Source organism: Oncorhynchus mykiss, chromosome 14 (assembly GCF_057628025.1).
Source record: "Oncorhynchus mykiss isolate SJ-2025 chromosome 14, ASM5762802v1, whole genome shotgun sequence".
Taxonomy (NCBI): Eukaryota; Metazoa; Chordata; class Actinopteri; order Salmoniformes; family Salmonidae; genus Oncorhynchus; species Oncorhynchus mykiss.
The window spans coordinates 5,889,880-5,911,752 of NC_143035.1; the positions used below are offsets into that span (position 1 = coordinate 5,889,880).

Here is a 21,873-nt window from a genome sequence, read left to right on the forward strand (position 1 = left end):
ACAGCTCAAATAAGCAAAGAGAAATTACAGTCCATCATTACTTTAAGACATGAAGGTCAGTCAATCCGGAAAATGCCAAGGACTTTAAACATTTTTTTTTTGTGCTGTCGCAAAAACCATCAAGCACTATGATGAAACTGGCTCTCATGAGGACTGCTACAACAAAGGAAGACCCAGAGTTACCTCTACTGTAGAGGATAAGTTCATTAGAGTTAACTGCACCTCAGATTGTAGCCCAAATAAATGCTTCACAGGGATCAAGTAACAGATACATCTCAACATCAACTGTTCAGAGGAGACTGCATGAATCAGGCCTTCATGGTCGAATTTCTGCAAAGAAACCACTACTAAAGGACATCAACAAGAAGAAGAGATTTGCTTGGGTCAAGAAAGACGAGCAATGGACATTAGACCGGTGGAAATCTGTCCTTAGGTCTGATGAGTCCAAATTTGAGATTTTTAGTTCCAACCGCCGTGTCTTTGTGAGACACAGAGAAGGTGAAGGAATGATCTCCACATGTGTTTCTCCCACCGTGAAGCATGGAGGAGGAGATGTGATGGTTTGGGGGTGCTTTGCTGGTGACAATGTCTGTGATTTATTTAGAATTCAAGGCACACTTTTCCAGCGTGGCTACCACAGCATTCTGCAGCGATACGCCATCCCATCTGGTTTGCACTTAGTGGGACTGTAACTGGTTTTTCAACAGGACAAAACACACCAGGCTGTGTAAGGACAATTAGATCAAGGGGATTGATGGAGTGCTGCATCAGATGACCTGGCCTCCACAATCACCCGACCTCAACCCAATTGAGATGGTTTGGGATGAGTTGGACCGTAGAGTGAAGAAAAAGCTGCCAACAAGTGCTCAGCATATGTGGGAACTCCTTCAATACTGTTGGAAAACAATTCCTCATGAAGCTGATTGAGAGAATGCCAAGAGTGTGCAAAGCTGTCATCAAGACAAAGGGAGACTACTTTGAAGAATCTATCATCTAAAATATATTTAGATTTTTTTGTAACACTTGTTTGGTTACTACATGATTCCATATGTGTTATTTCATAGTTTTGATGTCTTCACTATTATTCTACAATGTAAAAAAAATAGCCCTTGAATGAGTGTCCAAACCTTTGACTGGTACTGTACGTTTACACACGGTGCAGAGAAAAGTAGTAGAGGTAGTAAAGCCAGACCATTAAAAGGTAGTGCAGGAAGGAAGAAGAAGTAAAAGGAAACCCAAGCAGCTATTGACAGAGTCGATAGATTAGTCTATAGCAACTGAAGAAGAGTGGTGCGGGCTCTCTTTTGTGGTGCTGGAACAGTAACCTGGCTCTCTTGTGTTGTGATGCTGGAACAGTAACCTGGCTCTGTTGTGTTGTGTTGTGATGCTGGAACAGTAACCTGGCTATGTTGTGTTGTGGTGCTGGAACTGTAGCCTGGCTATGTTGTGTTGTGATGCTGGAACAGTAACCTGACTCTCTTGTGTTGTGGTGTTGAAACAGCAGCCTGACTCTTTCAGACCAAACGGACATTTTCTGACATCTCATCTGTCTTCTTTATTAGTTTCAGATTAGAACCATCCATTTATTACATCAATAGAACTCTATAAATGTTTCTTATTTAATTGAGTCTTTCTTTATTACTTTCATGGCAATATCACGTTATAGGACAATGTTTAAGCCTTTGTAAAGTTGGATCAATCTGTGAGTTGAATTCCACTGGAAGCTTGTTCTGCGCTCCTTCCTCCTCACACAAAGCCAAACCATCACAAACTCAGGAGGAGAGAGTGAGAGCGCTTTTTCAAATATTTGTTTTATTTATACAACTTTGCAGTTGATAATGACAGGAACTGAAACAATGAGATGTACTCCCTCCTCAATATATAGATATATTATTTTCTTAAGAAAAATAAATCAACTGTATCGAAAGGTACAAGTTCACAGTCACTTTGGTAAAACACTTCATTACTTTGAAATCAACCAATCAATCACTTTAGTTAATCAATTGATAGTAAGTCAAATTAATAAATTACATAAATGAATACATAGATTTGGATGTTGAATAAATAAAATACAGAATTATCCATGATGAATGATGTAAAAACTGGAATGGCACGTTTAAGTGTCATATGAAACATTTACAAAACATGAACACATTTTTCCCTGATAAATCAAAGTGCATATAGACGCAGTGCACATAGTTCTTCTGAATGTTTCCCCGACGTCAATCCAACGTCAGCCCAACGTCAGCCAGCCCCACCCATCAGGCTAGTGAAGCCACGAAACAGTTACCCATAGTATATAATATTATATATATATATTTTTTTCCATAAGTAAGAAGATAACAGTCATGAACATTATTAAACACAGTCAACACCAATGTTATATACAGTATCGCACTGCAAGGTCTGGCATCATTGGCCTCCTACCGTCCGACTCCAGCACGAAACCTCAGGTAGCTCGCTACATATTCACAACAGAAACATGTGATCACAATACAATGACAAGCCTGAAGTGTTTTTGTAGATGCCGTCGTCAGTGTGTCGATCGATACCCGTGGCCCTTTGTAAACCGTACGCCGGTGGTCACACCGTGTTCCAAACCCTATGTTTGTTGTAGGTTCTGATGGTTTTCGTGTGAGTTTGCTTGTTGGTTTGAAGCTGCCTCTAAGTGAATAATACATGTTTTGATGAGTAAAGCCATCTCTTTCACAGATAAATGCCATTACATTCAATCCAAGATAAGGCATTGTTCATGTGTTTATTGTTCATCACAAAAGGAAAAAACTAAATTGGATGATTTTCAAATGAAGGTCTATGAGGTATTTCTGTATCAGAGTTGTATGTCTATGGGAAGCCTGCAATGAACACACACACTCACATACGCACACGCACACACAAGCATGCACAGACACGCATCAACATACACACACAGTCACTCATACACACACGCACAGTCTTACACACACACACACACACACACACACACACACACACACACACACACACACACACACACACACACACACACACACACACACACACACACACACACACACACACACACACACACACACACACACACTATGAGCTCAAACGGCTAAGGGATGCAAATGCATGCATGACAAAAACGTGATCCTTTCCCGAAAGTAAATAACAAGCAACAGTAAACCACTTTATCCATCTGAGAAAATGGAGAGGCAACTAACTGACCAAGTCCTGCATAATATCGGTCTATACCCCCTTTCCTCCCTAAAACGTTCCTCTTTTTAAATATCAACTTCAGTGTTAATGTAAAATCAATAAAAAAATACACATAACAGTCAAGGATCGAAGTGATCAATAGCAGTCCATAGGATTAGGCAAATAAGCTACAGCTTATTCATGGTAAAACATTATTATTATTTATATTATTGTTACTCATATAGATTTTAGATGTGTATATATATATATATATATATATAAATACAAATATATTTATAGATGTATTTGTTTTAAAGTTTGCAAGCACAAATAAGCTGCATTTATTGAACTTTAATATAACAGTCAAAGAGGATGGTTGATGAGGTGGTGAAATGGGAAGCAACCTCACATGGTAAAACTACCCTGTTTTTATAAGCATTTTACTCTTCTTCACTCTCGGCCTCTTCACCCAACAGCTCTGTGTACAATAATCCTAAAAAGTGTTTGTTTGTGTCAACTCCTGTCCCTGTGCTGAATTTCTGTCAGTCTGAGAATGGGACCTAGAACGAGATAAACCTTTGTTCTCATTCTAGAATGGAACCAGGATGTGAGATGAGCACTTTAGCAAAGATGTCCTCATTGTGACAAGATCACATTCACAATAAAGCTTTTTTAAACTTTTTTTTTTCTTTTTCTTTTCATTATTTTCACACCTGTCGCCCTCAAACGATGACGGCACGGTGACAAAAAAAATTGCACCCGCATCTCAGGAGTGTGAACCATGACGACTCGCAACTAGCTCGCGCAAAACATGGCCGCCAAACAGAGGGGCCTCTCATGACTCACTGGCTCAACCATGCCACTAAGAGCCGCCAATCAAACCTGCTTGTCTTTTTCCATTTCCACCTTCTCTTCAATGTTTAAATGTTTTTCTTTTTAGTTTCGACTGGCCAGCGGTTACAACACAATGCTCCACAAAGGAGAGAGAGAGATAAGAGAAGAGAGAGACAGAGCAAGAGAGAACCAACCAACCAATCAGCACACAGGAGCCAGAGACCTCCCCCAATCAGAGCTGTCTCAGACACAGAGAGAGAGAGAGACACACACGCCCCAAAAGAGAAGCGAAAAGCTGGCGCTCGCTCGCGGGCGCGGCCACAGGCACGGACACGGGGGAGGGGTGGGGGGTGATCAGGGGGTAAGCCTGCCCCCGGGACCCCTAGCCCAGGCCTGTTGCAGGGTGAAGAGGACAGAGAGAGAGGGCAAGGTCCAGGTCAGGACCGCCATGCACCGGAGGTTGGGCCCAGAGCTATAAAGGGATGGTTTTTTACGTGAGCTGTTCCTCTGGTAGGGCAAGTCTGGGTCAGGGCGGGACAGCCACTGGATCAGGATGTTGCCGTTCTTATTCAGGTCCGACGAGCCTCCTGGAGATTGAGAAAGGAGGGAATAATATCAGAGAGGAAAATGAGTATGAGTTTATCAGGAGAGATTTATACTCCCCACTACCTATACTAAATGACTTTAAAAATAAATTGTTGTGTATAGCGTAATGGGGCCAGGCCATAATACTTACTTGGACATGGCGCCAAGCGACAGATGCGGATGGTGTCTGGCTTGCTGTCCAGGCAGAGACCGATGGTGTTGTCACGCGTGTGACACAATGCCTGCCTTTGCTGTGTCCCATTGGCACACGTCACCGAGCACTGTGGTCACACGAGCATAGAAAGAGAGTGTGAGAATAGGTTATGCACAACAACCTCCAACATCATAAACACACACACCTACACACACACAGACTCCATACCACACATCTACATGCATAACAAACTAAATAATAAGCCCCTATGTATTCATCCACCAGAACCCCCCTCTACCCCCAGCCTCCCATCCTTACCTGTGACCAGGGCCCTACTCTCCACTGTGCAGGGCAGAGCTCTCTGTTGCAGGGCCTGCGTGCCTCAGGCCGGTCGTCATTGCAGTACTTGCTGTGAATGGAGCGCTTGTTGCCGTTGTCTAAGGGCTGAACACAGCGAACGGACCTCACCTGGTACCCTGTTTTACCGCACGTCTTACTGCATGGCTCCCACGGACCATCCTCCCAGCTACAAGGAACAAGAGAGAGTTAGAGGGAGGCACAGACAAAAACATACCTCAAGGCCTTGTTCCATTTCGGTCACTAGCCCTTTACTCTCCAAGCTCTTTGGTGTTCACAGGTTCAGTGTAGGGACCAAGGAGTGACATTGAACAGCGGCCTACTTCTACGTAAACCTGAAAATTAACCACACAAACATATCCATACGTACATAGGCTGTGAGCACTCCTTCTGGTTGCAGTCCCTGCTGATGGCGCGAGGCTTCTTGATGTTCTCACAGTAGCGTCGGTGGACCATCTTACTGTCTGCTCTCCTTCTACAGCCGAACCGGGTATACTGCTTTCCTTTTAAGGCCGGACACACACAAACATCTATTAAGCAAAGAGCTCCACATCCAAATCTCCTATCATGTTCCCCAGTGTCTTCCTGTGCTAGTGGTGTCACTGTAAAATACCTCCCCCACAGGGTTTGGAGCAGAAGGACCATTTCTTCAGGGCCCACTCGTAGAAGGAGGTGTCATCCAGCAGCATGTTGTTCTCTATTGCAGACAGCAGGTCCATGTGGATGATGTACTTATAGGAAAGGGTCACCTTGGCATCTCCATGGGACTGCACCTGGACACGGGGAGACAACATCACAATCATATTAGTATAGGTCATATATATAAAGCAAATGTCAGGACTGGAAATGTCATAAACTCAATGCTAGCAGTGACGTAATTCTGAACCATCAAAATCAAGCTATAACAATCATATATGGTAAGGATTAAGTGTGTATTTTGTGACTTGTATGAGTGCTTGTGTGTGTGTGTGTGTGTGTGTGTGTGTGTGTGTGTACCATGATGAGGACTCCGTGTCTGAGTGGTCCGTTGGTCTGTAGTGTCTCCTTGTCATGGTCATTATTCATGTATTCCCACTCCACACCCTTCTCTATGACCGCACGGGATTCTGGGAGGTCTCCCTCTGCATTCAGGAAGAACTGTCCTGATGCCTGGTTCTTCACCGCTGGGGAGGGAGGTGGAGTTATAAACTGGAATACTCACACTTACACACACACGCAGGCACACACACACACACACACACACACACACACACACACACACACACACACACACACACAAACACAAACACGCACACATTTTATACCTAGGATGTGTGCGGTTGGCTTAATCTCTTGGATTAGTAGGTGTCTCGCCCCTCGAGGGATTTCAAGTACTTTGAGGAAACCTGAAATAAAAACACCACATTACCCTGAGGTCCAGACACCCACAGAGAAGACATCTTTTCAACTTTGTCAGGATACATTTTCATTCAACTTTCATTAAACTTTATTGTTCAGGGCAAATTTCTGTGTACACGGGGTACATTTCAAATACAATTTTAACCGCTCTTAGTTTTGCCAGCCAGGGTCATCAACAGTCAATTCCAGGAAATTCCTTATTTCAGCTGGATGATATTTATTTAATATGAGGTCATGGTATAGTGATTCACATCATCGTTGGGCGGTGATCCTGCTCATATGGTAATGCTTTGAACAGGACATGATTCTAGCCAGGGCCAATGTCCACAAAGCGTCTGATTAGGAGTGCTGATCTGTCCATACAATATCATTCATTATGATCTAAAATAGCGAAACGGATCCTAGATCAGCACTCCTACAATGAGGATTTGTTGATAAGGGCCAAGCTCATTATCTCCATGTGACCAGTAGAGGGGGCTCTTTAGTTAGCTATCCAGTGAAGTTGTGACCACTTCATCAGAATAGGACTCAGGCCAGGAAAACAACCTCATCTATCTCACTTCCTGCACTGTTTTCATGCTCTTTCATGTTCCAAGGTCTGACAACTCAGTTACATATTACCTTATTGTTCTCAGTCTGCCACAGTGGTGCGTGCGTGTGTGTGTGTGTGTGTGTGTGTGTGTGTGTGTGTGTGTGTGTGTACCTTGTTTCTTGGCACTGCGAGTGAAGTTGCCCTTGATGATCTTGCAGCTGGAGTTGTCTCCTCCACAGACGCCACATTTATCCTCCTGTTGGGAGGACCCTACCACGCTGTCACAGCCGACTTTCTGCAACACACACACACACACACACACACACACACACACACACACACACACACACACACACACACACACACACACACACACACACACACACACTAGAGTATTATGGACACACACATAAACTTCACAAAGTTATGAACACTGACACATACCTCACACAGTTGCACACAGTCACGCACACACATAATTAGGGTTGCAATATTTTTGGTAAACCTACTTATATTTGACAACAAACACACTGCTATATTTATGGACACACACACTGACCTCACATTCCCCGCTCACACACACGCTGTAGGGGTCTTTATATGAGCAGCGCGTGCCGTCTTGGACCAGCCTCAGCATGTCGATCTTGTCTCGGGTCTCCGTGGACTGGCAATGCAGGTGGCAGCGCTGCTTAGCTGCACAACCCATACACACACACGTTACAACACTTGATTTACATCCATCGCTAGTAGAACAGAACCACACAGAAACATTGTCTTAAGACACAGAGCCCTAATTGTGCCAAGCTTCACCTCTATTTTCCATGTTTTCCTGCAGTTTGAGTGTGTATGCAATGTGACTATATCTGACAGTATTACAGAACAGGCTGTGATGGGGATCTGGATTTATACTATGTAGGTGAATCCCAGAGTCAGTCCGCAGAGAAAACATGAAAGTGGAGGGGGAGGTTAAAAGAAGTACTAGCCAAGCCCAGCATATATCCCCTACAATAAGGACACAGCTCAGAGTTATTTACCCTTTGTGTGGGCAATGGAGGATCTCTGTCTAGCCTGTATGTGTTTATGTAATCTCCCGAGCGAGACGTGTGTATACACCGACTATGCAATAGCTATAACGTCTGGCATGCAAGATTGGTATTTAAGTGGATTTGAATGTTCATTGTGTATGTAAACTTGCTGCAAAACAAATTGCCCAAGGATTGATTCAACTATGCATACATTTTTGTACTGGTCCCCCATGGGAACGGAACCCTGGCATTGCAAGCACCATGGTCTACCAACTGAGCCACACGGGAACTGATCTGAGATGACTCAAACTATGTCTTCGGTATGCAATGTTCCAAATGCACTGTGATGACCTTACTGATATTACAAAGTATTAGAAACGGTCAGATTGGGATGTGAGTACTCATTGACTCATGCCGATACACAGTCCCTCACTCCTCCAGCCAGAGTCCCCAGAGAGGGGGCCGATGCCTCAGATCATCCCAGAGGGAGAGAGAGTTCTCTGGGTGAGATTGCCCTTACCAGCTAGACCCTGGATGGCCAAAGCAGCTAGAGCAATCAATGCTTGTAGAAAGTGTTTTTTTTTTACTGTAGAGCAATGTTACGAGGATGTTTATGGCTAAAAACACAACATTGACAGTATTTTACAACAGGTGTAATTAATTATTAGATTTCGAGCAAAGTCTAGATTTTCATACAGACTCACTCTAGTTCTCTCACACTATCTCTAAACCCTGGAGATGAAAACACACTAATGGAATTCTTTCTAATTTCTCTCCTTACCTCTCCTTTCCCCTTCTCTATCTTCCCCTCTCTCTCTCCCCTCTCATGCACGTACTTGAGACAATGTGGAGAAAAGTATTTAGCATGGGGACTGGATCTGCAAGCCTCACAAACTCTTTAAACTCATACTCACACTTATAGATGAGGTAAGGGCGTTTTTTTGGAGATGGCGAGAAAAAAGGGATGTTATGGGGATCCCATTCTGGGTTCTGATGGTTTAAACACATACAGTATGATTATGTTCTGTGAGTCACAACAGCTGACGAGCTGAGAAAAGAGGGAGGGAGGGGGGATGGGAGGGAGAGAGAGCGACCAACACACCGACTAAGACTGACCGACGCACCGAACAACACACAGACTAACACACCTACCGACCAATACACTGACACTGACACACAGACAGACAGGCTGAAAAAGAGCTCAGATGATTAAGTGGAGTGAGATAGGTTAGAGATAGAAGAGAGTGTTTTTTAAAAGGGGTTCAAGAAAGGGGTTGTCGTTTTAGAAAGGTTCAAAGGCAAGGGTTTTGTTTTTTAAGATGGGTGCTTTCACACTAGTCAGCAGCAAACCAGCTGTCAGTGACCATAACACCCCCCCCCCGAAACACACACAGAACATCTTCTTCCCAATCTGCCTCCACACAAGAGGAGCTGACTTATGTCCCACAACCCACCATTTCAGGAAGTCTGTGTGTAGGCTACTTACGTTCTGTGTGTTCATAAGGCAGCCAGTGGTGCTTGTTGTTGTGGAACTCAAACACAGGGTCCAAGCTACGGCACTGCTCCTCCCTGAAGTCACTGTACAGCTCCTCACACTCCTGGCTGTTACACAGCTGGAACTGGTGGTTAGTCCCCAGACAGGTACGACCTCCATTAGCAGGCCTGGAGACAACAGTGAAATGTTTTATTTAACCAGGCATGTCAGTAAGAACAAATTCTTATTTACAATGACGGCCTACCCCGGCCAAACCTGGACCACCCTGGGCCAATTGTGCCCCGCCCTATGGGACTCCCGACTACGGCCGGTTGTGATACAGCCTGGAAATCAAACCAGGATCTGTAGTGACACCTCCAGCACTGAGATGCAGTGCCTTAGACCACTGCGCCACTCAGGAGCCCATTCACTTGATAAATGTGAACAGTGAATATGTTCTGTTCTGTTAGGACAAGCTCTAATGCTCTTGAACTATGATACTATGCAAGCATTGCTAGGTAGATTTGTCAGTATTTAGGGTAAAAAAAACACCGTACCTGGGGTTCTTGCATTCACGGGTTCTAAACTGCACCCCTCCTCCACAGGTACGAGTACAGGACCCAAACTGGCTCCACATGTCCCACCCACCATCCTGCTTTATCATGTCAATGGTCAGCCAGATACAGTGACCTTTGAAGCAGTGCTGTGATAGGACGAGAGAGGGGAAGAAACTGTAGGATGGTATTATTTTTACCATTAGGGTGGTGTGTGTGTGTGTGTGTGTGTGTGTGTGTGTGTGTGTGTGTGTGTGTGTGTGTGTGTGTACAGTACCAGTCAAAGGTTTGGACACACCTACTCATTCAAGGGTGTTTATTTATTTTTTACAATTTTCTACATTGTAGAATAATAGTGAAGACATCAAATCTATGAACTAACACATGTGGAATCATATAGTAACCAAAAAAGTGTTAAAGAAATCTAAATGAATTTATATTTTAGATTCTTCAATGTAGCCACCCTTTGCCTTGATGACAGCTTTGCACAGTCTTGGCATTCCCTCAATTAGCTTCACCTGGAATGCTTTTCCAACAGTCTTGAAGGAGTTCCCACATGCTGAGGACTTATTGGCTGCTTTTCCTTCACTCTGCGGTCCAACTCATCTCAAACCATCTCTATTGGTTTGTGATTGGGTGACTGTGGAGGGCAGGTCATCTGATGCAGCACTCTATCACTCTCCTTCTTGGTAAAATAGCCCTTACACAGCCTGGAGGTGTGTTGGGTCATTGTCCTGTTGAAAAACAAATGGTAGTCCCACTAAGTGGCAGGTAGCCTAGTGGTTAGCGTGTTGGTCCGATAACTGAAAGGTTGCTAGATCGAATCCATGAGCTGACAGATTAAAAACTTGTCATTCTGCCCCTGAACAAGGCAGTTAACCCACTGTTCTTAGGCTATCATTGTAAATAAGAATTTGTTATTGACTGACTTGCCTAGTTAAATAAAAACTAATAAAAGTACAAACCAGATGGGGTGGTGTATTGCTGCAGAATACTGTGGTAGCCATGCTTGAATTCACCATTATACCTCTTCCATGCTTCACGCTGGGAACCACATCTACGGAGATCATCCATTCACCTACTCTGCATCTCCCAAAGAACCAAAAATCTTAAATTATGACTCATCACACCAAAGGACAGATTTCTACCGGTCTAATGTTCTTGGCCCAAGCAACTCTTATCTTCTTATTGGTGTCCTTTAGTAGTAGTTTCTTGGCAGCAAAATCAACCATGAAGGCCTGATTCACGCAGTCTCCTCTGAACAGTTGATGTTGAGAAGTGTCTGTTACTTGAACTCTTAGATAGCCTTTTTATGTCTCTATTTGGTTTGGTCAGGGTGTGATTTGGGTGGGCATTCTATGTTCTGTTTTCTATGTTTTTGTATTTCTATGTTTTGGCCAGGTATGGTTCTCAATCAGGGACAGATGTCTATCGTTGTCTCTGATTGGGAATCATACTTAGGCAGCCTTTTCCCTGTTGTCATTGTGGGAAGTTGTCTTTGTTAGGGGCACTATAGCCCTTGTAAGCGTCAAGGTCGTTTCCTTGATTTCTTGTTTTGTTGGCGACATTTGACAAAATAAAAGAAAATGTACGCTCACCACACTGCACCTTGATCTTCCTTGAACGATGGCCATGACAATGTGGGCTGCAATCTGAGGCTGGTAACTCTAATGAACTTATCCTCTGCAGCAGAGGTTTCTCTGGGTCTTCCTTTCCTGTGGCGGTCCTCATGAGAGCCAGTTACATCAAAGTGCGTCATGGTTTTTGTGACTGCACTTAAAGAAAGTTCTTGAAATTTTCCGGATTGACTGACCTTCGAGTTTTAAAGTAATGATGGACTGTCGTTTCTCTTTGCTTATTTGATCTGTTTTTGCCATAATATGAACTTGGTCTTTTACCAAATAGGGCTATCTTCTGTATACCACCCCTACCTTGTCACAACACAACTGATTGGCTCAAATGCATTAGGAAGGAAAGAAATTTCACAAATGAACTTTTAACAAGGCAAACCTGTCAATTGAAATGCATTCCAGGTGACTACCTCATGAAACTGCCAAGAGTGTGTAGAAAATGTTAAAAATAAAGAAAAACCCTTGAATGAGTAGCTGTGTCCAAACTTTTGACTGGTACCCTGTGCGTGCGTGTGTGTACCTTCCCATCCCCACACATGGTGCCATCGATGGGTGGTCCTTTCTTGGTCTTGCAAAAGAAGGGGTTGTCAGGGTGGCTGCACCACAGCTGTTTGCAGGGGTCAAACGTCCGGTACTGCAATGGACAGACAGAGAAGAATCCTCACACACACGCCCTCTCACATTATACACACACAGCCAGTAACTGGGTCTTTACCGAAAACATATAGTATCACCAGACAAGGCAGGTGACGTGCAACAGGTCACACTTTCTCATATACAGACACCGAGACACTGGGAGTAGCTAACATCACAGAACATTCCAGAAATCACCTCAGACCTACTACCCCAGAGAGAACAGATCAATTGGACCATTGACTGTACTGCACATGTACAAGAAAATATACAAAACCTCAACATCTGTAAGGGTCCAGAAGGCAGTGTACTGTAGTAGTCCTTCACTGTTTCACTGTTACAACAACACGGCTGTACAGGAGGCCAAAGAGCATGCAGACAAAACCAAAGAGGATGAGGAGAGAGAGACTCTGACTGAGAGAACCTGCAGGTCTGTGGGGTCAGAGAGGAGGGCAGGGAGAGCAGAATGTGATGGGTAAGAGGTCAACTGTCAATTGTTGCCCCACAGAGTAGGATAATGTTGTCCTTATTCAGTTTTACGTTCCATAGCCCTAATGGGGACAGTTAACTAATAGTTCTAATCATTTCTAAATGGAGTCTCTGCTTCTTCTGTCTTTCACCTGTTTCCCTCCGTTCCCCCCTCTGTCCCCCTTTCCACAATAACAAAGCCGACTCAGACTCTCTACCCAGAATGACCTCAGGTGACCCCTACAGTTGAGCCCACAACAGGGTCAAAGGTCAGCCTGCGGTTGGCACTGATGACATCAGCCTGGTAGGCTGGCACGCGACACTGCAGGATCCTAAACCTGATCATAGGAAAGCAGCTCTCGCACCAGACCTTTCTTTCTGCCTGGAAAGGACTTCTCTTTCTCTTTCTTCCCATCCTTTTCCCAATATCTTTGCCAATATCGCTTTCCGAATGGCCAAATAGTGACACATAGATTTACAGTGAAAGGCGCCGTGTGTGTGTGTGTGTGTGTGTGTGTGTCAGTGTTGAGCTCATTTGCTATGGTTCACTTTTTCTGGCTAGCTGTTTGGGAGAAATCCAGAACTCTTTTCCTTTTTGGCACTAAATGAAAACTAAAAAAGTGTATGTTTAGAATTCTGCAGAACACATGCCAGTCACGATCATGTGACGATGGGCAGAACGAAAGAACGGAAGATAAACAAGTAACGATGACAACCATACTGATAATCAGAAGAAAAAGAAAGTGGCCACACCGCTCCGAGGGGGGGGATAGGGGGGGATAGGGGGGTAACCTTACCTGTGTTCCAGCCTGGCCCACCTTTTGCAGCTAAAGGAATGAATGGTTTGACAAGAGAATAAAGGGTAATCTAGCAACGAGTGCAAAGCCCTGCAAAGAGTAGTTCAGCTCAACTCTCATCTCTCAATCACAAAACAGCTCCCGAGATACAAAGATAAGATCTTCAGTCAGTGTCAAGATGCCTTGAGGGACAGACCTATTCAAGTGGGGACTTACATGGAGTGTAACAAACATTAGGACCACCTTCCTAATATTGAGTTGCACCCCCCCCCCCCCTTTTTGCCCTCAGAATAGCCTCAATTTGTCTGAGCATAGACTCTGCAAGGTGTTGAAAGCATTCCACAGGGATTCTTGACTCCTTTGCTTCCCACAGTTGTGCCAAGTTGGCTGGATGTCCTTTGGGAGGTGGACCATTCTTGATGCACACGGTGAACTGTTGAGAGTGGAAAGCCCAGCATCGTTGCAGTACTTGACACAAACTGGTGGGACTGGCAGCTACTACCATACCCCGTTCAAAGTCCCCGTTCAAAGTCTTGCCCATTCACCCTCTGGCTGGAAAATATACACAATCCATGTCTCCATTGTCTCAAGGCATAAAAATCCTTCTTTAGTCTCCTCCCCTTCATCTACACTGATTGAAGTGGATATAACGGATAAGGGATCATAGCTCTCCCTTGGATTCACCTGGTCAGTCTATGTCGTGGAAAGAGCAGGTGTTCATAATGTTTTGTATACTCAGTGTATGTCAGTAGAGACTTCAGTGAGGAGTGGGGACTTATTTTATTGCGGTGTGGATGTTATCCATGTAACCCTGCTCATCACAGTATCATTGGGGACTGAAGTGTGAAGTGGTTGGCTTTTCAACTGCTGGCACCACTACAGTGGGTACTTGTTATTGTGGTAACATATATGAATCTAGTATGTATATATTAGTTCTTACCGCGGTGCACATCATGTAGCCCACGCCGAAGTCGAAGCGGCACTGTTCGTTCATGGAGTAGTGCAGACCAGGGAGTCTGGGCAGGGACGGCCAGTTATGTTCGTAGGGGTCATCACGAAGACATTCGTAGGATCTGGGTCAAAAGAGACATTGTGACCTAACAGTGTTGTCACATTCATTTCAGGTTTTATATTCAGTGAATTAAAACAGAGTAGCCACGATTCTATTAAAATGTTTAAAAAAAACTTTGTTTGGAACAATAGTTGCAGAAGAATTTAAGTTCAGGACCCTTCCTCAGGCTGCATGATTTTTTTAATGTGGGATGTATGATGTCTGATGTGACCACTGACAGCCCTATTAAAGTGGAGTTCCGTTTGTTTGTTCGGTTGTTTGTTTGATGTTGGAGTCATTCAGTTCTGGTGAGAAGGAATGTAAACAAGTGTGTAAGTGTGTTTATGTTTATGTGTGTGTGTGTGTGTGTGTGTGTGTGTGTGTGTGTGTGTGTGTGTATGCATACGTGTGTGTGTGTATATAGTAGGTGTGTGATAGACTCACTGTAGGTATCGTCCCAGCTCCTGCTGGCTACAGCGTGACCAGTGGAAGCGGTGGAAGGCAGCTTGAACCAACGGGGCCATGATGCTCCCCATGTGCACCTCGTCTCCACAGCGATTCCCCTGGCCGTCGTGCTCCATACCCAGCCTGGGGGAGAGAGAGAGAGGGGGAGGGCAGAGGGGAATTCATCAATATGTGGACAGGTATATGTATCTAATTGTATGTTTCATTGTGGATATAATGCTTTTGAATTCAAGTCTTTACAGTTTGTGTGTGTGTGTGAAGGGCGGAGGGAGGGTTGAATAAAGAGAAAACAATGCATTAAAACAATTCAGAAATCTATAATTATTGAGCAATTTATATCTATAGGCTACACTGAAGTTTTTCTTTCATTATTTTTATCTGGCATTGGTGCGTAAGCCTAAGTGTTAGGACCGAATACACAACAAACTGTATGCGCACCAAACACTCGCCAATCGCCAAATGCTTTTGGGAACATGGGCAAAGAAATATTCAGGGGAAAACAATGAAGAAGTGTTAAAGAAAAACTTCATTGTTAAAAACATTTTCAAGAGAAAAAAGGCGAACTACAACGCATTTTCTATATTTGTGGGTGTGGGTCAGATTTTTGTACTTTTGGTTGTGGTAGGGTGCAGTTGAACAAACAGCTGACCTACGCTTCACTAGTGTGTATGTACTCACACATGTCCTGTCTCGTGGGCTACCACGAAGGCAGAAGAAAAGCCATCCTCGTGGTTCAGAGTACAGCTCCTTACTGGGTGACACATCCCTGTTACTGGAGCATAACCTGAAGAAGGGAGGGGGAAAGGGGAAAGGGGAGAGGGGAGAGGGGAGAGGGGAGAGAGAGAGAGAGAGAGAGAGAGAGAGAGAGAGAGAGAGAGAGAGAGAGAGAGAGAGAGAGAGAGAGAGAGAGAGAGAGAGAGAGAGAGAGAGAGAGAGAGAGAGAGAGAGAGAGAGAGAGAGAGAGAGAGAGAGAGAGAGAGAGAGAGAGAGAGAGAGAGAGAGAGAGAGAGAGAGAGAGAGAGAGAGAGAGAGAGAGAGAGAGAGAGAGAGAGAGAGAGAGAGAGAGAGAGAGAGAGAGAGAGAGAGAGAGAGAGAGAGAGAGAGCATGACGATGCATAAAGCACTGTGGTCACATCATTTGAATGAGTACAACTTTGCTACAGTACTGTGACCTGACTGTATTTTTCTCAGAGTACCCACAGTCTCTGTCTCATTCTCTCAGTGCTCTGTTCTCTCTAGCAGGTCTGTGGCTGTAGTCTCTCTGTTTTCTCAAGCAGGTCTGTGGCCATAGTCTATCTCTGCTATCTCGAGCAGGTCTGTGGTTATAGTCTCTCTGTTCTCCCTAGCAGATATGTGGCTATAGTATCTCTCTGTTATCTTTAGCAGGTCTGTGGCTGTAGTCTCTCTGTGTTGTGTTCTTCCTAGCAGGGCTGTGGCTGTGGCTGTAGTGTATTGATTTTCTCTCTAGCTCAAGGCTCAAGGGTAGCTGAAGGTCTGCTGTAGACCACTGCTTTAGAGCTACATAACTCCCCCGAGACACGCTGCTAGCCTGCTCTCACTCTGACTTCACTAAACGCAACACCACAACAGAACAAAACTGTATGTACGTTTGTGTGTGTGTGTGTTACCCTGCATGCCGGTAGGCCCAAACTCCTGTCGTGTGAGGAATATAGCGTGGTCGTGGTACTCTGCATCTCCTGTGTCCTGTTTCTGCTGCAGGAAGGCCCAGCGACACACATTCTCCAGACTCTGAGACGGGTTTCCCAACTCTATCAGACTCATAGACTAGATATATATATATAGAGAGAGAAAGAGTAGAAAAGGAAAGAGGAGAAAAAAATTGTTACAGATTTTCAGTCTGAAGTTCATGTAACTCTTCAATCAACTGTTCTAGTATTTCTACTTGTACATCCTCATCTGCACATATATCACTCCAGTGTAAATTGCTCAATTGTAATTACTTCGCCACTATTGGCCTATTTATTGCCTTACCTCGTTACTTCATTTGCACACACTGTATACAGATTTTTCTATTGTGTTATTGACTGTACGTTTGTTTATCCCATGTGTAACTCTGTGTTGTTTTTGTCGCACTGCTTTGCTTTATCTTGGCCAGGTCGCAGTTGTAAATGAGAATTTGTTCTCAACTGGACTACCTGGTTAAATAAAGGTGAAATAAAAATACATAAAAAAAATCAGGCTCAGTCAGTGACAAGAGCGTATCTAAATGTATCACGCTATTACTGATGTGTCCAGCAGGTGTCAGTATTGCATTAGCAGTTGGCCACAGGGTGGACCCGCAAGATGCCAAGGTGAGCTAAAATACCTTTGGTGTTATAGGGTACTTACATGCTTGCCTTAGACAAAACTACAAGAATTTTAAGATGTACACATATTCTCCTACTGCAGAGTCATTTTCTTACATTCAATACTGCATTTCCTGATTCTGTGAAATTCACAGCAATTTGTTTTATACATATGAACCCAAACATACATACTTATAGAAGTAAGTATTTCTTATGCAATGGTTACATTTTCCCAGAATAATACATACTCCCACATATAGACCTACATTATCTCTCTCTCTCTCCATCTCTCTCTCTCTCTCTCTCTCTCTCTCTCTCCGTCACCTCTCCTGTTCTTTCTCAATGTATCAGCCACTCCTTTTTCTTCTCTCTCCACCCCCTCTCACCCCCCCCCCCTCCCCACCCCCACTTTCTATTTTCACACATACACATTGTACAGTTCAATTCTGCCTCTCTGTCCTGCAGTGAAGACATATGACCGCCTCTCTGGTCAAATGATGGAGTAAGAAATGTATGTGGTGAACTAACATACATCTGTGTGTGTGTTTGTGTGTGAGTGAGTGAGTGAGTGTGTACGTGTGCGTACACTCAGGGTCGCTCGACCAATCTGCAGGCTGCCCATGCACTTTGTTATGGGTGTAAGATGGCACAGTGATGCCATCAGTTGGTAAATGTTAATTACTGCAACTCCAGTGTTTTTACCGATGTGCTTGAGATACCCGGATGTATTGCAATGTACTGAACAAGACTGGTTACTCAGAGGCATCAATGCCTCTGTCTCGTCATTAAAATTTCAAACACACTTCTCCGTTGCCAAGATAATTGGGGATGATGGACAGCCAGAGTCTTGGCCTGAGGAGCATGCGGATAGAGGCGGGGCCACGAGTGCCGGTCAAGGAGTGTGTGTGTGTGTGTGTGTGTGTGTGTGTGTGTGTGCGCGCGCGTGTGTGTTTGTGTCTGGGTGTATGCCTGTACTCTGAAAACTTCCATTAAGACAAGGTAGAGAGAGGAGAGTAGAAAGAAGTGAAAGGTTAGGGTTAGGCATAAGGTTAGCAGTGTGGTTTAGCTTAGGGTTAGGTTAAAAATCTGATTTTAAGAAGATAAATTGTAGAACCTCCGCTTTGCAGCTTGGCCAGATAGTGTCAACCGAAGGGAATATAAAGTAGATGATGCAATATAGAGGTTTGGAATACTATAGAGTATCAGTTCCATGCTCTATTGGTAGTAACACCCTGTGGGGTTGTCCCTCCTCAATCACAAACACATGCATGTGCGACAGACAGACAGACAGACAGACAGACAGACAGACAGACAGACAGACAGACAGACAGACAGACAGACAGACAGACAGACAGACAGACAGACAGACAGACAGACAGACAGACAGACAGACAGACAGATAGATAGATAGATAGATAGATAGATAGATAGATAGATAGATAGATAGATAGATAGATAGATAGAAATCAGTGGAATTAGATTATGATAGCTAATGAGATGGGAAAACACCTGTTTCTGGATTACATCTTCAAACTAAGGGCATTTGTGGCATGGATCCGTGACAGGGAGATGTCCATTATGGGTAAGATAGTATAGCTAGCTACATTTTCAGATATTACAGTACATGTTTCTAATTTTGACAGAAAGTGGTTTCATTTCAAGCTAAAGTGTATGGTTAGCTAGCGTTGGATGGCTGGCACCCTAGCTAACATTAGGTGGTGTGCTATGTGTGATCTTACATGTTGTTTACCTAGCTAAGTTAATTGTTTACCTAGGTATTTAGCTACATGTCTTAAGCTAAAGTGTAGAACACCCGTTGAATATGGCCGGTGTCAGTAAACGTCGGCAAAAAAAGCATAATGAAATTGTTGCCAGCAGAGCTGGTTAGGCTGTTTTCATGTTATCCAGAGGTAAACTAATCACCGGCCAGAGCGTCAAGTGTGTGCTCTGAACGCAAGGAGATGGGTGGGGCTAAAGCTTAAGAAGGTGTGAACGATGCTGAATGGGTGTAGACAAAGAAGAGCTCTCTCACTGAAACACTAAAATGCCATTTTCTCAGAAGTGAGTTTACAAGTTTATCAACATTCAAAGCAGAATTACTTTGCCATTGTTCCTTAAATTCAGTGTATGATATACCATTTTGTAGCTCTGAGTCTCTACTTTTATCCAATGTAAAAACAGAAATTCAAATTTTTCTACATAAGACTGAATCCAGGTGGTGAGTCACATATGAGGATGCTTGTTCATCGACTATTTTAAAATTGTATTTATTTAACCAGGCAAGTAAGTTAAGAACATATTCTTATTTACAATGACGGCCTACCCCGGCCAAACCCAGATGATGCTGGGCCAATTGTGCGCCGTCCTATGTGATGCAGCCTGGATTTGAACCAAAGACTGCAGTGACACCTCTTGCACTGAGATGCAGTGCCTTAGACCAAAAAGCCACTCGAGATCCCACAGCGCTGCCTTCAATACCATAGCGCCATCTAAGCTCACCACAAAGCTCACGGCCCTGGGTCTGGGAACTCATCCCTATGCAACTGGGTCCTAGACTTCGTGACAGGTCACCCCCAGCTGCTAAAGGTAGGCAACATTAGCTCCTCGACACTGATTCTCAACACAAGGGTGCGTCCTCAGTCCCCTCCTGTACTCCCTGTATACCCACGACTGCGTGGACACAGTTCCAACTCCATCATCAAGTTTTCTGACGACACAACAGTATTAGTGAGCCTGATTACCAACAATGACGAGACGGCCTACAGGGAGGAGGTAGGCACTCTGATGTGGTGCCTGGTAAACAACCTCTCCCTCAACGTCAGCAAAACAAAGGAGCTGATTGTGGACTTCAGGAAGAACAAGGCTGGGCAAGCCCCCATCCACGGGGATGCTGTGGAGACAGTCAAAAACTTTAAGTTCCTCGGCGTACACATCTCTAAGCAGCTGAAATGGTCAAACCACATGGATACCTTTGGTGAAGAAGGCACAACAACGACTCTTCAACCTCAGGATGCTGAAGAAATGTGATCTGTCCCAGAGGGCCCTCATAGGGTTATACAGGACCACCATCGAGAGCATACTGTCGGGATTCATCAAAGATTGGTACGTCAACTCCACTGTCGCGGACAGCACGCTCAGCCAAACGCACCATTGGGTGCACACTGACTGCCCTCCAGGACACTTACAACACCAGGGGTCGCAGGAAGGCCAAGAAGATAATTAGGGACCCCAGCCACCTGAGCCATGGCCTGTTCTCCCCACTTCCATCACTAAAAAGCAGGCAGTACAGGAGCATCATGGCAAAAACTGGAAGACTGGCTAATAGCTTCTACCCCCAGACCATCAGGCTGCTGAATAGCCACCACTAGTCAGCTACCTGCTCCCGTTTCCTGCCCCCCCAACAGACATTTACCCTGTCCCTGCCCCAATGGACATTTACCATTGTTACAGTGTTGTATATTTAATTTATATTTATTTATATTCTTTATTATTACATGTATTGTTTTTATTTCACTTTGGGATGCATTGTTGGAGCTCAGAGCTTAAGATTTTCACTGTATCCTGTAATTACACCTGCAACCCTGTACACGTGACTATTAAACTTCTAATCTAATCAAGATAGATAGATGATAGAATTACAGAGCAGCATCCGCCAGTCTGTCTGGTTGTTTATGAATGAGGGAAGGCTATCATTGATTGTTTATCTTTGTCTGGACTTCCCATGATTCCTTGCTCCACCCCACCAGGGAAAAAGCCGGTTGCATAACGGCAGTGTTTCTATGTGCTTCGGTGATGAACTGTGAAGGCGTGCGACTTTGAAAACCCTCCCCTGGGATCCACATGCTTTTAGTTCCTCTTTTGCTCAGTCCACTGGAATAACAGGCTGAAGGCCTCGTCGAGTGCAGAGAGGGTTGTGTGTGTGTGTGTGTGTGTGTGTATTGTGTGTGTGTGTATTGTGTGTGTGTATTGTGTGTGTGTGTATTGTGTGTGTGTATTGTGTGTGTGTGTATTGTGTATTGTGTGTGTGTATTGTGTGTGTGTATTGTGTGTGTGTGTATTGTGTGTGTATTGTGTGCGTGCGTGTGTGTTTGTGTGTGCGTGCGTGTGTGTGTGTGTGCGTGTGTGTGTAGGGGTGCAGAAAATGCTCCATAAAATATAACATGGCTGCAACTTTTCAAGGAACAGGTTCATAAAACAGAGGCTCTGCTCAGTCAAACCTGAAGTAGATTATGAACATGGATTTTCTTTCTATAGTCAAAACAACCTGTAAAAAGGATATCTAGGCTAAAAAACATGAACAAAACACTCTTTTACCTTCCCATAGCCAAGCATGATGATTCGTACTAGCACCACGTTGATCCTGGCTCCCAGAGAGTGGTCATGGTAAATCTCGTTCACCTGCACAGACAAAGACACAGACATTTACTGT

At 44.3% G+C, this 21,873-nt stretch overlaps 1 protein-coding gene across 2 annotated transcripts in view; it reads right to left on the minus strand.

Moving 5' to 3' along the window:
- LOC110488609 (A disintegrin and metalloproteinase with thrombospondin motifs 2) overlaps window positions 1–21,873 on the minus strand; it is a 205,281-nt gene that overhangs the window by 6,066 nt on the left and 177,342 nt on the right. Inside the window, exons 5-22 of one of the 2 annotated variants that reach the window (XM_036942740.2) lie at window positions 21,759–21,842; window positions 16,767–16,923; window positions 15,817–15,922; window positions 15,118–15,261; window positions 14,563–14,695; window positions 13,623–13,652; window positions 12,245–12,358; window positions 10,097–10,242; window positions 9,552–9,727; window positions 7,600–7,733; window positions 7,212–7,335; window positions 6,415–6,495; window positions 6,107–6,273; window positions 5,724–5,883; window positions 5,481–5,613; window positions 5,072–5,279; window positions 4,751–4,880; window positions 4,509–4,601 (exon numbers count right to left, since the gene is read on the minus strand). In XM_036942740.2, coding sequence (XP_036798635.2) covers window positions 4,509–4,601; window positions 4,751–4,880; window positions 5,072–5,279; window positions 5,481–5,613; window positions 5,724–5,883; window positions 6,107–6,273; window positions 6,415–6,495; window positions 7,212–7,335; window positions 7,600–7,733; window positions 9,552–9,727; window positions 10,097–10,242; window positions 12,245–12,358; window positions 13,623–13,652; window positions 14,563–14,695; window positions 15,118–15,261; window positions 15,817–15,922; window positions 16,767–16,923; window positions 21,759–21,842 — 2,320 coding nt within the window. The remainder of the gene's footprint in view (window positions 1–4,508; window positions 4,602–4,750; window positions 4,881–5,071; window positions 5,280–5,480; window positions 5,614–5,723; window positions 5,884–6,106; window positions 6,274–6,414; window positions 6,496–7,211; window positions 7,336–7,599; window positions 7,734–9,551; window positions 9,728–10,096; window positions 10,243–12,244; window positions 12,359–13,622; window positions 13,653–14,562; window positions 14,696–15,117; window positions 15,262–15,816; window positions 15,923–16,766; window positions 16,924–21,758; window positions 21,843–21,873) is intronic. The other variant, XM_036942741.2, reaches the window with a different exon arrangement.